General features: G+C 39.8%; 1 protein-coding gene across 1 annotated transcript in view; it reads left to right on the forward strand.

Annotated features, from left to right (window-relative positions):
• Positions 1-1,684: 1,684 nt before the first annotated feature.
• LOC111156996 (folliculin interacting protein 2) overlaps positions 1,685-22,273 on the forward strand; it is a 132,856-nt gene continuing 112,267 nt past the window's right edge. The window contains exon 1 of the mRNA XM_022518212.1: positions 1,685-1,797. Within this exon, the coding sequence (XP_022373920.1) occupies positions 1,685-1,797 (113 nt within the window). The remainder of the gene's footprint in view (positions 1,798-22,273) is intronic.

Below are 22,273 nucleotides of genomic sequence, written 5' to 3' on the forward strand. Positions count from 1 at the left end.
ACTCACAGCAGATGAAGCCACTACCTGTTAGATAGGATACTGACCAATACTGCCAGTTCCATGAGGTAGATACTTCCAGTAAATAGAGAGAGATATAGAAGTTGCAAATCAGGATTCTGTGTATACTCCATGGTGCAAAACAAGGATTGCTTATTGGCGTGAACACTTAATCCAACCATTTTAATAGTAGATATCTGAAAGGAAAAAACAACTGAGTTTCAATTTCTACCACCTTTCCCTTACCTTTGTGAAATTTCAGTACATCATTATTCACAGTTAGTTTCCTACCAAAGCCAGAAAGAGGTATTTTTAATTACTTATGTTCATGGAAATACATTTGCCTTTTTGAGTTTCCACGGGTCCTCCTCTGAACAAGTCTAAGAGAATCCAGGTGAGTCACTGTTCACTGCTCATGAAGGAAAGCTAGGAGAGGCAGGGTTGGAATCTTAACTTTTATCTCTAATACTCCTCACGAGAAAAACTGAAGAGCTAACGCTATAAGGCAGATTAAGAAGCTGCTTTGAGTCTGGCACGTTCCTTCACCACCACAGGCTGTTTCGAGAGTTCTACACCAGAGGCTGAAGTTCTCATGGAGGCTGGGTGGGACTGGGTAGGAAAGCCGACTCAAATACGATTAACTCCTCCCTTCCCCAAATCAAATAATATCTATCTGCTGTTGCCATCAGATTATTATGTGCCTTGATTGTTAAATACGTATTAGGAAAGCATTCTCTTTTTATGAAATAGCGTCTCAATTTTCTAAATCAATGTAGTAAATTCCATGTGTTTTTTAATTTCACAAGCAACTTTTTATATAACTATAGTATAGTGACCCAAGATGCTAAAGAGCAAATAATTCGACTAAACAGTTTAAATTCAAAAACAAAAACAAAAAACGGAGAGCTCTAATCTGGATATGGTAGAAACATGCCAATACCTTGGGTGTCGTCAGATTCGAATCAGTCTTGTGAAACAGCAACCTCATGTATTAACCGCCTCCCCCCCCAACCCCCTGCCATGGGCTTACTATACACGAGCACTTGCACCTGCACAAAGCGAGGACCCAAGTTCAGGGCTTTGTCTCAAAAGAACAAAGATCGGCCCCGCTGCGCCCTCGCTTTCGAAAGAACGCAGCCACCTCCGGTACCCCTCGCCTCTAGCTGAGCTGAGCCCCTCCGGCAGCCCACCACGGCCGCGCGGCGCCCGCCCCCGCCTCTCGGGCCTCTTTAAGCCCCGCGCCCGCCCCGCCTCCGCTCCCAGCGTGCCGGGAGCACAGGACCGCCCGATCCGGGCCTCGCCTCCCGCCGGGGTTACGTGAGCCCGGGGCGGGCGGCCGCCGGGCCAATGACCGCCGCCCGGGAGGCCGCGCTCCTCCCGCTCCGCCGCCACCGCAGCCGCCGTGGGGCTGCGGGCTCCTCCCGCAGGAGATAACTGTCAGCGCGCGAGGCGGCGGCGGCGGGCCGGTTCAGTCATATGACCGGCCTCCCGCGGCCCCGACGCGGAGCAGAGTTACTCAGCCGCAGCGGCCCCGCGCTCCCACAAGGCTGGGCGGCCGCGCCGCCGCCGCCGCGATGGCCCCGCCGCCGCGGCCGCCGTGCCCGGCCGCGCGCTGAGCTGCTGGCCCCCAGAGCGCCACGGCCGGAGCTGCAGCGGCGGCGGCAGTGGCAGCGGCAGCGGCAGCATCATGGCCCCGACCCTGCTCCAGAAGCTCTTTAACAAAAAGGGCAGCGGCAGCGGCGGTAGCACCGCGTCGGCGTCTGCCCAGGGCAGGGCTTCCAAGGAAGGACCCGCGTTTAGGTGAGGGGGCGCCGGGAGGCGAGACTGGAGCGGGAACGGAGTTGGCTTTGGTGCCCGCCGGGAGAGGGAAGGAGCAGGGAGTGGGCCGCTCGGGACGTCGCAGCCCATCGCCGGCAACGGGTCCCGGGCTTGTCATCGTGGACGCGCCTGATCCGAGGGTGGCTCCGAAACCTCTTTGACCGGGAGGGTTCTTTCCTCTCTCATTCCCCTTCTTCCCTCCCTCTCTTTCCCCACTACTCAGGGTCCCTTCCTCCTTGCAGAGAGTTCTCTTGTGTTCCTTGGGATTCCCAGGCGTGCGCTTCCTTCGCTGTGGAGGTGGGAGATTGGCGGTGAAATGGGGTGAACCCCTTCCCGGCAGAGCCGCCTGGGCGTCTCTGCGGGCGCTGCAAAGCTGTGAGCTGTCATTTTGAGGGCAGCTTCAACCTATTGTGTACGTGACAGTATTTTGAAGTTAGGAAGGAGCAACAGTCAAGAAAAAGGCATCTTCCTTCTTTCTTGCTGTATATGACAGGCTTTCAGACGGATGAGTGAAAGTATGTAATTTCCACATCATTTTGAAGGTTGATGCCGCCTGATGTATGGAAAAGGGGAGTAAGCTGCTTTTATGAAATGGTTGAGTGTTTAATTTAACAGCGCTGATGCATATATTTAATAGATCCGACCTTGTGAACACACACCTTTGGATAATAATTTCTAGTATTTATTGAGCGTTTACCAACTTAAATGGTTTATGCTGATTTCTTTCATTTATTTCTTTAACAACCCTGTGAGGTAGGTGCTATTACAACTCCCATTTTACAGATGAGGAAACTTAAAGTCACAGGGAACTTAAACAGCATGCCTAAGATCCACCGCTGTAGTGGCAGAGACTGCCTTTGACCCAGGCAGCTTGACCACGGAATCCAGTCTTTAAAATCCCAATGTTATTCTGCTTTCAAGAGCAAACAAAACTTTTAGAAGGTGACTTAAAATGTCCTGTGTTGCCTTTCAGCCCACATATGTAATAGGTTTTGTTTATGTACTTTTAACAGTTTTATTCAGTGAATTTTTAAATTATCTGCTTCCAGCTGTGACACAGTGCTACATGTTTTTTGACCAAAATGTCTTGCAAAATTAGTTTATGGAACAAGTCCAGAACCTGTAGAATAAACCTTTTAAAAGTTTGAAGTGAAACTTTGAATACATTTTGGGTTAAGTTTTATATTCTAGATTTTGCTTATCTTGAATCCCATTCATTTAGAACATAGCCCCTCATTGCAGTTATGTGAATATTAAATATCAGTATTTTGTTGTGTGTGGGTGCGTGTGGGTGTGATTTTGTTTGGAAGGTAAATTGTGAGGACTTTCAACTACCCTAGTTAAATCCTCATGTTTCCTTTAGACTAAGTGGGTTCTTATAATTCGAGTAGGGAATCCTATTCCTTTCACTGCTTTGAGTACTAGTGATGTTTGTGTCCCTTCTCAGAATGGTAGAATTACTTCAGACCCAGGGTATGGAATTTCTTTTCTTCCCTCCCAGTAACCCAGACTCGATCAAGGGAACAAAGCCTGGAGAAAAAAGGGCATGTGTGTTACTGGTGTCTTTACTTTGGCAGCCCTTGTCAAGGACATTTAAAGCCATTTTAATGCTGGTGGAGATAGTGGAGTTACACTGTCATTGTTTCCTGTGCTCTCTGCCCAGTTGCCCACCACCATTTCCTCCATCCACAAGTTTAATGGAGTGTATTTGAACAAAAAAATTTTGGCTATATTTAGGGCTTGGCCATATTAGGGCAATTGATTCCCACTTTGTGGGAACATTTTCAGTATAATGTTCTGACGTCCCATTGGTGTATAATGAAGAACACAAAAGTATGCCAAGGACTGTTTTTTTTTTTTTTTCCTTGACCTCCTTAAGATTTTCTACAAGTTTTTTGAGGTAGATTTTTGAGGTAGATTGGGAGAATTGGAGCAGTCAGTTGAACATTTCACTCCTGAGGCCCTTTAGCTGTGTCCCTGCTCGGGGTCACCATGGAAAAAGAAGTGAACTGACACATGTCTGGGAAGACGCAGGAAGGTGGGGATAAAGCAACCAGTGCACACCAGATCAACTAAGGATACCCAAGCAAGTCTTTCCTCCTGCTCTCTCCACCTTGTCTCACTCTTAGATATATATAATATATTATGTATAAATAATTATGTGTAGCCCTCCTGGGAAAAGTCTCTTAGAAAATTTCCTTTTCTTACCCTTGTGCTTCAATTTATCCATTTTATCCATATTACCAGACAGAAGCTGGCATGTGCTTTTTGGGGAAGTGGGTGCCTTATACAGGGGATTAGCTGTCCTTAGGAACCCACTTCATAGTTGAATAGATTTTCAGAAGTTAAAGTAAAAACCCTTAGGTTAAAAATCTAGTATTCCTAACGTGAATTTTTATTTTTCAGTGCATTTAAATATAGCATGTAACTTGTGGATCTTGGGAATGAAAGTCTCCTGAGGAATCAGATAGACTTTTTGGGCAGTTTTGTAGCATATATTAACATATATTTTGGAGAAAAGCCTACGTAAAAATAAGATCCAACTTTATATATTTTTATAAATATATACATTATATATATATATAGTATATATAAAGGCATGCATATACACACACACATATGTATATTTGTTCTAGAGTTTTTGAAAACCTTTTTATATCTCTTCTGTTCCCGCGATGGGCTTTCACTAGTTATTTTAAACTTTTCTCCAATTCTCTTAAGTTTAGCCTTTCCGCAAGTTTTGCCCTCTGTTTTACTCTGTGTACTCTTGTACACTTCCTGGGCACTTCCCTCAGTTTCTTACTGTTCCCTCTCACTCCTCCGGTTTTCATATACTATAATTGATTAGAGAGGACATTTTTTGTCCAGTATAAGTAGCTTATCTCATAGGTCATTTTCAAATCTTCATGCTTTCTGGTGTTCCATCTAAAAAGAGGAACATCACAGTCAAGATTTCTTCTTAAGTGTGTTTCATTTGGGATCTCAGCAAAAGCCCTTTTATTGCTTTGAAGAAAGAGACTTCTAGGAAAACAAAAGAAATCAAAAGAGATTGATTTTATATGTTTAGGAGAAGATATGATTATGGTATTGTGAAATGTAAGCTCTATTTAAAGTTATAAAATTCATGGTAAAGTTATAAAAATCATGGTCTTGAAATTTGAGAGTAATCTTTATTTGCTTGTTTTCAGAATACTTTCACTTTTAATTAGTTGATACATAAATATGTATTTGAACAACCCTTTGTTCTAGAGGGGTAAAGTAGAACAAAAAGAGTTACTTTGTCTAGTGGCTCAAGTCAGAAGTAAAATTAGGTTCCTCGTTACCTTGGATTTGAGGTCAACATGTTCACATAGGAATTTTTAAAAGCCAAGGTATGCCCATTGACTCGCATGTCTGGTTCAAGTTTGAGTTTTTATCTTATGGTCTTTTTTTTTTTTTTTTTTTTTTTAATGTCTCTGTTAAATTAGCGGACAGGTCTTCTTCTAAAAAATATATGGAACAGGGAGGTGAAAGGATCATAGGTAATCAGCTGTTTTATTTTGGACCAGTTAAATGAAGTAAGTTGATATATCACCTGGGACCTGAGGAGTAAGTAGAAGCATTTCAGCTCCCTGGTAGCCAGCTGTGTAAAGGCTAGAAGTAGATTCCATTCCTTCTCCCCTCCAGTCCTGAATATCTAAGGCCAAGTGGCCTAGTTAGTACTAATCTACATTGTTCTGTAAGAACAAATTTAAGTACTCTGTTACAGGGTTAGTATAATTTAATCTACTTAGCGTCGTTATCAAATAGCATCTGATGCCCATGTACTTGTGGCCTTGTACTCCACCTGTACAAATCAAGGTAGGACACTCATGGTCCTGCCTACTGCAGTTTGCCATCTAAAGGATAACAGATTATTTACCAAGATGAATAAACAGCAAAGTACTCATTGGAAGATATAACAAGAAGATAACTGAAACAGTGATAAAGAGTACATCTTTATATAAAGTACAGCGTTAAGATCTCATTGTTCTTAGACTAAGTGTGACTGAGGGTAGGAATATAAATTAGTCTCTTGGACAGAAGGAAATTACACAGAAGTGCTTCTTCCCCTCCCACTGCCAGCTCCCAGGACACACACGTTTCCAATGAGATTTTTTTGAAGTAGAATATTCTGGAGAAAAAAACAGTGTAGTTTCATTATACTCATTTTTAATTCCTATAACATCAGACCTGAGACACATGTGGCATTAATAGTAGTTTTGATTTCTTTTTTTCTACTTTCTAAAAGACTTCCTGGAGGTTTCCTTGCCTGCGGTTTTGGATTTATTGGTGTACTCATTACATCATACCTCCTTGTCCTGAAACATGCCGTACACTGTGGGGGGTTATTAGAGTTTTTTGGCAGAGGTAAAGAAGGGACTGTTCCAGCTAATGCAATGGGTTCTGTTAAAAGCACTTAGAAGACAAATTGAGCAGACCACTGATTTAGTCCTGCCTCAGTCACCGTGTCAACATGGGCCTGGACAAGTGTCTTCATTTCTCTGGTTCTCTGTTTTGTCATTTGTAAAGTCACAGCACCATCCTATGTCATAGGGTTACATATGTGGCAAGGAGGTAATACAGTAGTTTGAAAATCTTTTGAAAAGGATCTAATGCAGTGCAACATGATTTTAAGTATTGCCCAGAGACTTTTAAGTCGTGGAGTTTGGTATTATTCACATTGAGGCTTTATTAATAATTGAACCATTTTTCAGAGACTTGAGACAGAACTGAAGTGACATGTTTTTATTTACCTTTTTTTTTTTTTTTACTTTGATGTTGTCAGTGGTGAAATAAAGACCTTAAGTTTTTAGAGTGTATTAAGACACCCAACAGGCTGTAACTCAGACCTGAATAGAGGTGACTAGGAGTTCAGGAATATTTTTAGGAGTGTGGTGTATTTGTTTTTCAGAATTACATTTTTTTTCTTATCAAAAAAAAATCTTATTTAGCTGATGAGAGAACTACTGTTAAGCAAAATGATACCCATCGCAGCGTAGATGATACTCTGCAGCAGCCAAATCAGTATTTTATGTGTGTGTGTGTGTGTGCGCATACATGTGTATATTCATATATACATGCACACGTGGGCATATACATACACAGAGGTATGTATATACCCACACAGAAAGGAATTCTGGATAGAAAAAGTAAAAACAAGGACGCCGGGGTGGCTCAGTCAGTTAAGTGTCTGCCTTCGGCTCAGGTCATGAACCCAGGGTCCTGGGATTGAGTCCTGAGTCAGACTCCCTGCTCAGTGGGGAGGTTGCATCTCCCTTGCCTGCCGCCCCCACTGCTTGTGCTCCCGCTCTCTGACAAATTAATAAATAAAATCTTTTTTTTAAAAAGTAAAAACAAGATAGAAACTTACATGATTAGTTTTAAAATATATGTGACTATGCATATATGGAAGAGAGATAGCGGCACTGTACACCAGCCAGGGGCAGCCAAGGGGCGGCTGAAAATTTAATTTTACTCTTTTGTATATTGTTTTTTGTTGGTATTTTGGATTTTGCTCTGATGAATTTGTGTGGCTTTTGGGACTTAAATTATTTTAAATGTTTAAATAATCTTTGGACTACTCTACACTGTGAGGTGGAGGTGGATGGGTTAAGGATAATATTTGTGGAGAAACCTGATTTGAATGAAAACTCTTCATAGAAATTTTCCTCTTCATTAAAATAACTGGTAGCTCCCGTTATTAAAAGTAATATGCTGTGAATTTTAATGTGCTTAACACCTAAGTTCATTACGAGCCTTAGGAGGCCAATTTAATTGGTGATACTGATAATTGTTGGCAATGTACGTATGCACAATTTTTACTGGTTGGGTAGGGTCAGGGCTTCCCCCATGCTTCGGACCCCACTGTAATCCTCACCATGGCTCAGAGCACAGGTTAGGAGCCACGTGCAGCTCTGCAGCTGGTGACGGAGAGAGAGAGAGATCAAATTAAGATTTATTTGAAATACGTTTAGAAAGTGACACAGCCTTTTAGATTTTGGGAGAACTTGGAGAAATGAAGGGGCTTGAAATAGATATTTTTAAAGCTAAGATATGTATGATAATTTTGAGTTCTGAAATGCGAACTGGTCATGTTAACACATTGTGATTTGGCTTAGGAGGTGGTATCACAAGATGGGCCAAGTCATGTGGCGTTTTAATGCATAGTCTGTAGATCTAAAGAGAGCACTGATTTTTGTCATTGTGGCTGTAGGTTGTGTTTCTCATGGTTTACTTGTGAGATCAGCTTAAGGAAGCCACTTTGCTGTTTTGTTTCCTAGGCAAAGGAAGTTGTAAAAGATTGTCTTTGCACTCACGAAATGCTTTGGCTGTCTGTGTGAACTCCTGGTGGGTGAATCTGATTTGGGAACTGGCACTGTGCTTATTTCTCCAGCCACTGTTTTTCTTGGTGTGGGCGAAAAGGAACAAATGTTTTATCCTGATTGTACAAGTCCCTTGCCTAGTGTGAATTGTTAGGCCTGCACTATGAGGTCATGTCCTTGGCTGTAAAAGTTAAGTCTTTCCCTTTTGCATCCGAGTGCTGAAATATTTGGTGAGTTCCTACTTACTGAGTATTCTTTATCTCAGGTTTGTGAAAAATGATTATTATGTAAAAGAGGAAAAAACAGGATGGACTTTTCCAGCTAACTGGGCATGTAATAGTGATTTCCCTCAACTCCACCCCATCTGTAAATGGAACATCCATGACTCACTTCTCAGGGCCACACAGGCACTTTTGTAACCAGTGCTTGAATGGGAGGGTGGGATGGGGATGGAAGGAGATGGGCTGGCATCCCACTTGTGTTTAGCCAGAATCTGTCCAGCTGCCTTTATAATGGACTTCTGAAAAGGACAATGTGCCTTCTCACACACCATGCTACATATTTTTTTTCTTATTGTGCTGTTTGTGCCAAAATAATGCAATATATGAAATCTAATAAATGTCACCATTAATACTGTAACATTGTGGGTAAGTGTTGTATAGCAGAGTGTTCCTTCTGTTACATAAGATTTTAGTATTAGCATGGATAATCTAGATTCCTGACTATCACATTACTCTTTTTAACTGTATGACTTTCATTTATATATATTTAGAATATTTTTCTAGTTATTTGTCCCTGTACTCTTGTTTAATTTATAGATTATACTCTAGAATTTGTGCCCAGCAGTATTATAAATAGATATGTATACTGCTTTATGAAGATGATTTTATCACTACACCTGACTTTTAAAAATCATAAATAAGAGCATTTCTGTATTTGTTATAATATATCTGTAAATAAGTGATCACTGGTGTTTGATTATCCACTGTTTCCTAATTGAAAATGACTACCACGTCATGCAAGGTCCCAATGTGAGAGTAGGCATAGGTGCAGTAGAAATATATTCCCCCAAACTGTGGGGGGACAGATTGAGAAACCACGTATCTGGTGGGGACTTCAGTTTCTAGTAAGGTTAGTTTGCATGTTGGAAGTTAATGATTATGCAGCATATGTAAACAGCCTAAACTCTGTGTGTTTTTGATGGAAATGTTTTTTTCTGAAAAAAAATTGATAGTTCATGTATTTGAATATCCCCTAGATTGCTTTGTGTAATAGCTATAAGTAGAAATTAAACATGTACATGAATTTACCTGATAATTTAACGTAACAAGAAATAAACTTCTAAGTGTCTGCTTTTTCTTGATTTAGGTCTACTTGAGGCCCTGTAATACTAAATGCAGCACTGCCAAGATTTAACGGTTATTGTCCAATTTTATTTATTTGTGGCCGGTTCTAACAAAAAAATGTGTGTGTATGTTTAATATTTTATCCATGAAACTTTCCAGAGAATAGGTTAACATTTACTTTAATAGTTTGACAAACAGAAAAGTAGAATTTGCTTATAAGTACAAATGTATCAGTTAAATGGCATCGAGTAGATTTTTGCATTTCATTTGAGAAATTCTGCTAACTAAACTTTTCATTCAGTTGTCATGGCAACTCCGTTTCTTCACAAGTTGAAGACAAGTTAGATGTTAACCTGCACGTTCCTCGAGAGATGAAACAGGTGTTGATTTAAGATGTGTTAGGAAGAAGCAACAAAATCACCAATCTAATCTGTTCTGCTTTTAACACCTTATAAATACTTCATACTGCCAACTCTATCTCCCTGGTATATCCAGAAGATTGGACTTTTTCTTTTTTCTTACATGCGAAACGGGTTAGGGTTATAGAAAAAAATGTGTGTTACCAGTTAGCTCTTAATTATCCTCATTTTCTCAAAGTCTTTTTATAAAATATGATTGAGAAATAGTAATAAGAATGTCTTTTAAATTTCCCCCTTTAGAGCATATATTTGAAAATAATTGAATGAAACACGGAAACATACATGCTGTGGTTAGAGCGTTGATGTGGGAGTTCTTCTAAATCCTAGCCATGTCATTGTATCTATAGTGCTTAATGCAGTGCTTGGCAGGAAGTTGGCATTTAATAAATACCCGTTGAATGAGTGAATGAATGAATTAATGAATGCATTTTAGAGTTTTAAAGACTGACAATCCTTAAAGATTCTCTGGTATTCCAGAATCTGATCTCTTGAAATATTAATGCTTTTTTTTTTTTGTAGGGAACTTCCTTTCTTGATGTTTCTGGTATGCATTGTGGCATTGCTTAAAGGTATCTTATTTTACACAACTCAGTTTCTTCTTTCTTTCCATTAATTATAATGAAAAGTTTTCTGGTATCAAAATCATAGGATAAATAGTCTAAAGGAACCTGTCTCCTCTTCAAAAACAAAACAAAGCAAAAGAAACCAAACAACTAAACTAAAAAAGACACCTAAGTAATATTTCTGAACCCAGTTATAAAATCCCACAGCTGCTGAAAATAACCTGTTGAAAAAGTATTTAAACAATGTGAACCTTTCAAATTATTAGCTGTGTTGATAAATGTAAAACTCTGTTCTGTACTTTTTAGATTTGTTTTAATTCTTGTGTGGCTTGGTAAACCTGAAATACATTATACAATAACATTGGCTCATTGGTTTTTTCAAATTTAAGATAATAGCACACTTAAGTATAAAAACAATATTGGTCTTCTGAACCTGCAGAGACCATGTTTGCATGTTACATGAAGTAGGTATTTCAAAGAAGAGATGGAATCATCTCTGCCTTCCATTTGAGAAACTAACTTAAACGTGGGTTACAAATCTGGCATGTTCTTTAAGAAGTGTATAACCCAGACTAACATATAAAGTTGACCTACACTGTGTGAGGAAGTGAGCTATGAGTAAACATTTGGACCAAGCATAATAGGCAATGACTATTTGCTTTAGAATGGTACACTGAGTAAGTTAGTTGCTAGGGCAGAAGGAGGTAGCAGAGCAGGAACTACTGTCTCTGCCCAAAGGGCAAAGAAGTACCCCTGGTAGCCACTTGGTTCTTTCCAAGTATTGTGGGTCTTTACAGAGACCCTATGAACATTGCTACCTGGCCCCTGCTGTGGGACACTGTACATTTTTTAGTGGCATATGTTCTTGAAAATTTTTTCTATAAATTACGATTTTATTTTGTTCAAGATTATTTGAATTTTTGAATGAATTTGAATTATTTGAATTTTTTTGAAAATTTAAATGCACCTGGTTAAAAAATGAAACAATATAAAATGATATACATTGAAATAGAAACCTTCAGTTCACAGGCCAGTCTCTCTTCCTAAAGGCTACCATTATTATAATAGTTTCTTTTATATCCTTCCAGAAATATTCTTTGCAAACACAAGGAAAAAATATTCTTTTGTTCACGCAGAGTGGTAGTTGCCTGTGTACTGTCTTTTGCTTATAGTTACCTAATATTCCATTGAATAAATGCATGTATGAATACTTTACTTAAACCCCCGTGGTTCTTAAATCTGGTTGGACGTTAAGTCACGTAGAGAGGTTTAAATACCCAAACTGCTTACTCTCTCAGAGATCCATATTTAATTGGTCTGGGTTAGGGCCCTATGTGTCTGTCTTTATGAAACCCTTCCCAGGTAACTTTAGTGTGCAGCCAAGCACACTAATATCTAGTCCCCCATTGATGGATATTTCGATTGTTTCCAGGCTGTTTGGTTGCAGATGGTGAACTGCTGGTCAGAGGTCTTATGCATAGGCTGAAGTATGTTTCTAGGATAAGAACCTGGAATGGAATTTCTGCTACGTTGCTCTTCAGAGATGTTGCACCTATTTATACTCCTACCAGTAACGTACAACAGTGACTGCTTAATGGCTTCACGTACCCTAAAGAAACAATGCTGACTGGTGGGGTGGTGGTGCCACTGGAGCCTTAGGTTGCTCCTGGTAGTTGTTGATCGCTTCTCTAATCCAGGGTCCTGCATATTGGTTTAAGCTCCTTTCTAATTCAATTCAGCGGTGCTAGCTAGACATGATAGTGCTTGCGCTTTTTTTGACCCTACTGATTTACAAAAAAAAATTCTCTGTATGAACATGTTTAAAAAAGCAAAGTAACTTTAGTGCATGGAGATGCTCTTTAGACATTATCATTACAATCATAAAATCTAAAAAGAATCTTAATAGCTGTCTAAGAGCAGGAGAGCGGGTAAATATGATGTTAGTTTCATGGGATATTATATGATAGTTAAATGATTAGGATGACTTATTAATGTAATCAAGTCAAATATTTTAATATAATTAATGTTATATTAATGTATTGATATACGATTATTAATATATAATTAACATTAATTTATAATATAACAGTAATATAATAAGGGAAAAACGCTGATGGGGTAATGAGCCTGTGGGTAAATGCCCTTAAATTTTTAAGGATAATTTCAAAAATTATCCTTCACAATAATAAAATAGGGCAAAAGATAAAAATTAGGGAAAACATCAAATTCTTTTATAATGCAAATAGCCATTTATGGTTTTAAAGATGTATTTTCATATTGTGAACATCATTAATTAGTGGAGACATATTATAGAATATGTATGTAAATGGCTTATTTGAAATCTTTTAAGATGCCTGTAAATATCTCCTTCTCAAGAATTTTAAGAGACCCATTCTCTAATATTTGTTGAAAATAAAGCTTTACTATGTACTGGGCACTGTGCTGAGTTGCTTCTACTTATATCCTCTCACCCATGTCTCATAGTTCTCCTTTGAGGGTAGGTATTTTTATTAGCGTATTTCTAGATTATAAAGTCATAATGTTTTATAGATGAAAATGTTGAGGCTTGCTTGGGATTACTGAGTGGTTAACTAGTGATGCTGGGAATTCAAACCCATGCCTGTGAATTCTTTACTAATACATGATCTGTATCCCTACTTTGCAGATTATTATTTGAGATACCTGAGAGATTAAGATTCTGGTACATTCTGTCGGGTTTATAAGGAAGCATGTAGTCTTAAGTGTTATTTTTAGGGAACTTCCCATTTTAGTTGTGCAAGAAATGGATAATAAGTGTAAAAAGCTAAGTGGTAATACAGAGCGGTGGACTCCAAGGCAAGGTGGACCCAGTGGCAGATTAAGATGAAAGCAAGTAGCAAGGGCTCTTTAGTCTGAGTTGGTTAGGGGAGGCTTTACAGGGGAGGTCAGATCTGATTGGAGAATATCTATAAAGAGATGAAGAGGGTGAAGATGTTTTATCTTACATGTGTTCTTGGGGTAATGAGTGGACTGGTTTTTTGGAAATAAGAATGCTCTAGTGAGGCAAGATCCACTGGGATGAGATTGTGCAGGGCCTTGAAAGCATTATTAATTTTAAGTTTTTTTGTTTGTTTGTTTTAAAGATTTTATTTATCTGACAGAGATAGCGAGAGAGCACAAGCAGTGGGGGCAGCAGGCAGAGGAAGAAGCAAGCTCCCCGCTGAGCAGGGAGCTCGATGTGGGACTCTCAGGACCCTGGAATCATGACCTGAGCCAAATGCCAGACACTTAACCTACTGAGCCATCTGGGTGCCCCTAATTTTAAGCTTAAATTTAGGTGACCCCAAAGAGTCAGTGAGAGGTCTTCAATCTATGCTACTTTGAGGATTAATAGAAAGAGTAGGAACTTCGTTGTGGGTTTGCATTTCTTGAGTTCGAACCTGGCTCCCCTACTTACGATGTATGCCACGTTACCCTCCCTGAGTTTTTTTCATCTGTAAAATGAATGTAAAATCTCTTTTCTTGCAAGGTTATTCTGAAGACTAAAGATAATATATGTCATTTGTGCCACACAGCCCTTGGCACTCAGACATTAGAAAAATGGTAAGTCTTGTAACACTCAGAAACTGAAATACTCTTTTCTTCCTAGCTTCTCCAGCTACTTCCCTGTCTTAATCACATCTCTTGGCCGTCTCCAAATGGTAGGGAAATGGCAAGTAGCTGTCTTCATCAAAAAGTGGAGTTCCTTCTCTGAAGGCATTGGGGAGCCACTACGATTTTGGGTAACGGATTGGTGAAACAGCCTGCTCAGCACCGGTGCCTTGACCTAAATTTTGGTGCTGGGATCCGAGATAGTACAGTTTTACTATATATGATATCTACAAGCAGAATGTGTCTGTATTTCTTAGTTTTCCTGCTTTCCCTCAACCCTAGGCCTCTATCTCTAAGGGGAAAAGCCACAAATCATCACAAGCCAATAACATTATATTCCTACCTTTTTGGCTTTCTTCCTAGCCTGTGGCAGAATCCATACTTGGTAAACAGAGTTATCTGTTTTTGTTTGTTTGTTTGTTTGTTTGTTTTGTTTTGTCTTTTTAATTTTCTTTCAATAAGTACCTTAGTTATTTAGAGCAGTTTTAGGTTTAAATTAAATTGAGGAGAAGGTACAAGGATTTCTCATACAGCCCTGCCCCAACACATGTAGAGCCTCCCTCATTATCATCATCACTCACTGGAGTGGTACCTTTTTGCCAAGGATGAACCTACATTGACACATTATATTCACCCAAAGTCTATAGTACGCCTTAGGGTTCACTCTTGTATTTTACATTCTATGAGTTTGGGCAAATGTAAAATGGCATATATCCATCCTTATAATATCACAGAGAGTATTTTCACTGCTCTAAAAATCCTCTGTGCTCGGCCTAGTCATCTCTCCCCCCATGCCCAGATATCTCTTTTTATATCTCAGGACATCTTTTTTTCTCTAAGTAGTTAGTCTCCTGATAGTTCTGCTTCATGTAATGATTAGTTTCCCAAACATTTGTGAAGAGCCCATTTTGGCTGTGTCCTAAAATTCCAGACTTACACCAGAGAGAGGAGTTTGTGTTTGAGGACTAGCTCAGCTACTCATGATAGTCAGTTTTTTTTTTTTTTTTTTAAACAAATGGAAAGCGGGGGGAAAGGGGAAGAGAGAGAGGGGCATTTGCCTCAGAAACTAGAGAAAGGAAAAGCTTTTAATTGTCCAGTAATCTTACCTTATTGAAGTGCTGACTGACCCTAAGAATTATGTGGATTATCAGTCTAGATAATGTGCCATGAGAAGTGTGCAACCTCTGTGTGTTCCCAGTAAAGCTGTTAAAAAGCAGTCTAGGGGCACCTGGGTGGCTCAGTTGTTAAGTGTCTGCCTTCAGCTCGGGTCATGATCTTGGGGTCTTGGGATTGAGCCCCGCATTGGGCTCCCTGCCCGGCAGGAAGCCTGCTTCTCCCTCTCCTACTCCCTCTCCTTGTGTTCCCTCTCTCGCTGTGTCTCTCTCTGTCAAATAAATAAATAAAATCTTTTTTTTTTAAAGATTTTATTTATTTATTTTACAGAGATCACAAGTAGGCAGAGAGGCAGGCAGAGAGAGGGTGAAGCATACTTCCTACTGAGCAGAGAGCCCAACGCAAGGCTCCATCCCAGGACCCTGGGATCACTACCTGAGCCGAAGGCAGAGGCTTTAACTCACTGAGCCACCCAGGCGCCCCAATAAATAAAATCTTAAAAAGCAGTCTAGTTGCCCTAGGTGTAAACTCACACTTTATAATTTGTTCGTCATTGTGTCTTCCTTCTTTCAGTCTTCTTTCCTTCAAGTCCAGGGTTGTGTTGGACTTTGATCTTGCAGCTGATTACTGTGCTATGCGGCTCTTAAGATTATTCCAGTGAGTATTGAGTTTTATAGCTTGGACCCTAAGAGTCAATATTGTGTGTAACACAGCAGTAGCAATGTGAGTTCTCCTGAGCTTGCCTAGACCCACTAGCATGTTAAGTAGCTGTTTAAGAGGAAGCTTCTTTTCAGAACTGTGTTATAACTAGCGCTTGAATGTCAGAATTGCTGTGGTCCAATCAGCAGACCATAGTAGGTATCTTCCCTTGGATTAAAGTATTGCCATAATGTGAGACCTGTGCTCTTTATTTTAGAAACCTTTATGTGCAAGGCACTTGGTCTCCAGTACCCCAGAGATATTTTTAGTCTGGGAGCGACAATTATCCTCAAGGAGAAAATAGCAGGGTCTCTCCTCTCCTTCCAAACAAATCCTGAATTATTGTTAATCTATCAGTTATCACCCCTCTGTTTAGAAGACTCCCTTTGTCTTCCTATCCTAGAAATATTTGGGATATGCGGCCTTGACCAACTCTGCCCTATGTGTTGGGGCAAGTAGTGTCCAAATTTCTCTTCTTTTCTTCTTTTCTTTTTCTTGGCTGGCTGGGATTCCCAATAAGGGTTTTTCCTCACCATCAGATTAGGTCCTCTGTGACCTTTTGGGGGCAGAGGACTAGGTCATCTGACCTATGTTGGTTTAGGCTCTGGGTGGCCTAAAATCCTCAGTGCTGGAATTCTCCATCTGGTCCCATCCACTTCCAGAGCCTGGCCCCGTCCAGCTTACTGGGATCTGAGTCTGAGATTGGGCATCAAAGCTTAGCAAGTAATTAAGGGTTTATAGATCTTCCATTGCTTTCTCTGAATGTAGTTTCCTTGGGGACCTAACTGGTATGCATAGAGGTATGTGAGGTATATTTTAGAGGAAAAACTGGGTGGGATATGAAAGAGGTGAATTGTAAACAAAGAGAATAAATAATTTTTTAAAAAGTATAATAATTGGGGTACCTGGCTGGCTCAGTCAAGAGCATACAACCCTTTATCTCTGGCTTGTGAGTTTAAGCCCAACGTTGAGTGTAGAAGTTACTTAAAACAAAACAAAACCCTTAAAGTAGTAATATAAAAAATAATTTCAAGGTTTTGAGCCTGAGTAACCTGGGAGAATAGTAGCATAATTAATGGAACGAGGACAGCTATAAGAATAAATTTACTTTAAAAAAAAAAAAAAAAGGCCCCACACCTACCTTGAAGCCTAATGCTGAGCTCGAACTCATGACCCTGAGATCAAGATCTGGGCTGAGATCAAGAGTTGGATGCTTAACCAACTGAGCTACCCAGGTGCCCCTATACTCACTTTTTCAAAAGTAATTTCTCCTGAGGGGCCTGGGTGGCTCAGTTGGTTAAGCATCTGACTCTTGATCTTAGCCCAACTCTTGATCTCAGGGTCTTGAGTTCAGGCCCAAGTTGGGCTCCACGCTGGGTGTGGAACCTACTTAAAAATACAGGTAATAAGAAAGAGAGTATATATGTTTGGTTTAGCACATACTGAATTTAAGTGCAGTTGGATACTCCACAAATAGTGCTCTTTATGAGGCAGTGGTTATTAGAGCAGATAGTAAGCGGGTATTTGCCAGAGGGCTCAGGAGATCCATATTTTGCTCTTAAGACTTTTCTTTTTCTGTTCCCTTCCCCAAAATAACTTTTGTCACAGTTCTGTTTGTACTTCCAAACTCTGTCCAGATGCCATCTCTGATTGTCTTTGCAGATTGCCCTAAATGTACATGCCCTCTGAACTCCTGAATTTAGTGCTTTTCTTTTTTTATGGCACTTACAGCTGTCTATTAGCTGTTTTTATTTATTTTTTTTTAATTATACAAGCATTACCAGCTTATACCTTAAGTGCAAGGAACATTGTATGTATGTCCCTGTAGTACATAGCATAGCACTGAGTCCATTAATAGGAGTTCAGCAAATGTTTAAATATATTTATTTAAACCTGTTTATTTTCAGCCAATACCACTACTTAGAGTAATATAATTTATTGTTATCTGGAATTCTTTTTTAAACTTTTGTATAAATTTTCCTGTTTGAAACTTTTGGAACATTTCTTAGAATTTAACCAGCAAGTATGTTTATCCTGTCCATACCTCTCACTGTGTTTGCCCCCTTTTTATAATTTGTTTTCAGTTACCAGGTGATGCAATTTTTTTAAACACCAGAGACTCTTCTCAATAAATCATTTTATTTTTTCTATACCAGTTTCAGTTTATGTTTCTGAGGTTTACTGCCAAGAAATGTATGACGTATTCTAGTAAGAATATACTTTTTTTAGAGCTTTGGTCTGTCATAAGAATAGCTTGACCACCATCTTTACCTCAACTGACCAGACTTTTGCTCAAACCAAAATTCATTTGACACTTACTTATCTTTTTTCAAAGAACCCTGAAAGATTTGTTGAGTGTTCCCTTTAGTTGGGCATTTTCCTGGTGAAAATGTTTAGTGCCATTTATAAAGATGTCCCTATCCCTGGCCACTCTGTCACTCATATCAGTTATAAAAATGTTAAGTTTAGGGGCGCCTGGGTGGCTCAATGGGTTAAAGCCTCTGCCTTCAGCTCGGGTCATGATCTCAGGGTCCTGGGATGGAGCCTTGCATTGGGCTCTCTGCTCAGTGGGGAGCCTGCTTCCTCCTCTCTGCCTGCCTCTCTACTTGTGAGCTCTGTCAAATAAAGTATTTAAAAAAATGTTAAGTTCAGTCTTCACAACCATCACCAAAAGTTCACTGTTTATATTTCTTTTTCCAGAGAAATGTTTGTTTATTCCTACTTTTGCTTTTTGGTCTGAATCCAGTTCTCTGTCCAAGATAAGTATTTTACTGGCTTCACACTATTTTATCCTCGTAAAAACAAGTGGCCAAATACCTGTGTACTAATGCAGTTCACGTAATGAAAACGTTAATGGCAAATGAGATTTAGGTGCATAAAGGAATACTTGTTTTGGTTTCTCATGGACATAGTTAAGAAAAAAACAAACTAAACCCAAGTTTACTAGTACATAAATCATTTACTATTACAACTTCAGTGGGCTATCAGAAGTTCATTTCTCCTATTTGAATTTTGTAGGTATCAGTTTTGAAATAAGTGGACGAACCAGAGCTTGAAAGTATTTATTTTATCCCTAAATTGCAGCTGTTCTCAAATGGTAATGAGTTGACAGTGATTTTTATCATATTCCAAAGAATGCAGCTTAGGGAAGAGGAGAGGTTCTGATAGTTATCCTCTGCAACCTTTATTCTGCGAGATCTCTTGCTCCCTGTTTCCTAAAAAAGTAGTGACAAATTAACCAGAGTCAAAGGTATTACAATTTTGATCTCCTGGGGTTTCCTTTTCCTTATGATTCTTTGCGATTTCTTCTTCATGATGCTATTCCTTTAATTTGCCACTTTAATTTATTTAGATAAAGTAATGTCTTTGTGGGATAGGGATAGGAAACACCAGAGGGAGAGATTATTTTCTGAGTGTTGCTTTTCAAGGCCTTAAAATTCCTTTCCATCCCCAAGTCTTTGAATTGAATTTTACCCCTGAGATAGAAGCACCTCTGTCTCCAGGTGGAGGCTGTCATCTCCTAGTAGTCTGGGAGGGGGGCCATCAGAATTTGGAGGATCTTGTACTTAGATGTGGTTGAGAAAGTGAGGAATGCTCCCTGCCCCCTGTGAGTGGGATTAGCCAGAGATCCTCTTAATTGAATCATTTCTTTTCCTAGGCAAAGACAAAGAAAGATCTGTTTAGCCTATGCAATGTCGTGGTGATGGTTTCAAAGCAGAAAGAAGACACACTATAGGTTTAGGATGCCAAAGTTAGGCATCCTAGCCAATTTTTCCTATGATTTTCTTGTCTAAAAATTGTCGGGGAAAGATGCATATTGGTTAAATGTACAGCTATGTATTAAAGATCAGTATTTCAGAGAAAGGGTAATTACTTGTTGGGCTTACCTGTATTAGTTCACATTTACGTGAGTTTTATTTTCCAAAGCAGTTGTATTTATTTTATAGAATAGAATACAGGCTTGCTGGCCAAGGCCACAGAGGTAGTTGCACATATGGGTAGGACCAGATCTGGAACACAGACCTGAGGCATTGGCCTTAGCCAATTTTTAGTCTTAAAAGTATGGCAAGTTCCCTTGTTTTGGACTTAATAAAAGCTGCTATGAATTTGTAGCTAAAATGTATCTTTTTTACTTTTACTTTTTTTTTTTTTTTTAAGATTTTATATATTTATTTGTCAGAGAGAGAGCGAGAAAGAGCATGCACAAGCAGGGGGAGCAACAGGCAGAGGGAGAAGCAGGCTCCCCATTGGAGCAAGGAGCCAGATGCAGGACTTAGCCCCAGGACTCTGGGATCATGACCTGAGCTGAAGGCATCCGCTTAACCGACTGAGCCACCCAGGCGTCCCACATCTTTATTTTTAATGATCATAATTCTGCCTTCTTCTGTGTGCTGAACCTTTGTGTTGTTTTCATTAGATTTGTGCCATTTTCTGGTATTGAGGTGCTCAGAACTGTGACATGTTAAGTCTTAAAAATCAACTCCAAACTCCTTTACATGCCTGGCCCTGTCTCATTTCTCTTTGCTCTTCCCCTCACACTTAACACCAGTCAAAGTGAACTTGTCTCAGTTCCTCAAACAACTTTGAGCTTTCCCTTTATAAGGATTGCTTTGCTTGGAACTCACTTCCTCTCTTCCATCTTCACCTACTGACTCCTACCTACTGTGGTGGTTAGGAGTGGGTGTGGACTCTGGAACCAGACTTCATGTTTCCAGTCCTGACACCATCACATAATAGCTGCAAGATCTTTATTATTATTATTATTTAAGATTTTATTTTATTTACTTATTTATTTATTTTTAAAAGGTTTTTTGTTTGTTTGTTTGTTTGTTTTTTAAGTGATCTCCACAACCAACTGAGCCAGCCAGGTGCCCCAATAAGTGTAAGATCTTGAACAGGTTACCGAGCAGCTCTGTACTATGCTGCTGTTTTCTCCTTGGTACACTGGGAATAACAGTAACCACCTCATGGTGTACTTATGAGATTTAAATGGGTTGGCTTTTGCGATGTTAGAACAGCGCCTGGGACTTGTAAGTGCTGATAGCTGGAAGCTGGTACTGATAGTGTCCTGACCCTCCGGTGCTCTTTCTCATACTCAGCATTGTGCTTTGTACCCTACCCCGTTGGACTGGAATTGCCTGTGCATGACTCTCCCACTCTAAGCAGAGATGACCAGGCCATATTTGTGTTGTTCACTTTGGGATGCAGCCCCCGTCACATATATAGGCACTTGGGAAGTGTTTGTATAAATGAATAAGCAAGGCTCTGTTAACTCATGTGGTATGCTTAATGTCTTTGACCTCAGTTTTCCTTTCCTTTCCTTTTGTGAAGACCTTTAAGCTTTTATTTGAAGCTTGACAGTTTTATTTATTTTCAGATTTTTTTTTTAAGATTTTATTTATTTATTTGACAGAGAGAGATCACAAGCAGGCAGAGAGGCAGGCAGAGAGAGAGGAGGAAGCAGGCTCCCTGCTGAGCAGAGAGCCCGATGCGGGGCTCGATCCCAGGACCCCGAGATCATGACCTGAGCCGAAGGCAGCAGCTTAACCCACTGAGCCACCCAGGCGCCCCTATTTTCAGATTTTTTTAAGTAGGCTCCACACCCAACATGGGGCTTGAACTCATGACCCTGAGATTAAGAGTTGTGTGCTCTACTCACTGAGCTGGCTTTACGTTCCTATTTGGAGTTCTTGATAAGGGGTAATTTTAGGACAGGGGAGATGATAGTTTAGCCACAGTTTCTTTATGAGTTTTGGAGTTGTTAACATTTCATTGCTTAGTGTGGTTCATTCTGTTAGAGAAGAGGCTGTACATAAGGGTAGGGCTCTTGAAAAGTTGCTGTGTTTTTTAGGAAGAGTTAAAGTGGGTTCCACATAGAACAGACCAGATTCATGAGAACACCTGATTCATGTTGAGCACAGTCTGGATTTAATCTAATAATTGTCACAGCCTCCCTGGAAATCACAGGATTTCCCGGCATTCAGCTTTTGTTGGCAATCAGGTGTGCCTATGGCTATCACGTAGCAGTAGAAGCTGCTTGACTTTTCCCTCCTACTAGCTCTGTCTTTATAGTCAAGAATAAAAACAAGGTAAAAGGAAAAGCTTATATAAGAGTAAAATAGTTTCCGGCTGAAAGTAACAAACTTTTTCCTACTCTAGAGGTAGTAGTCATCTGGTGTAGTCGTGGCAGGTACCCTGATGGTAGGGTGTTCCAGGTGAATATAATGTCTTACTTGGGGAAAAGGAAGAAGGAGGAGTGGGTTTGCTATGCTGCCAGGATTCTTTTGCTTAAAGGCATTAAAGATTTGGAGTACTAGAAGAATGAGACAATTAATTGCTGTAAA

This window comes from Enhydra lutris, unplaced genomic scaffold, assembly GCF_002288905.1.
Source record: "Enhydra lutris kenyoni isolate GAN:26980312 unplaced genomic scaffold, ASM228890v2 scaffoldscaffold3, whole genome shotgun sequence".
Taxonomy (NCBI): Eukaryota; Metazoa; Chordata; class Mammalia; order Carnivora; family Mustelidae; genus Enhydra; species Enhydra lutris.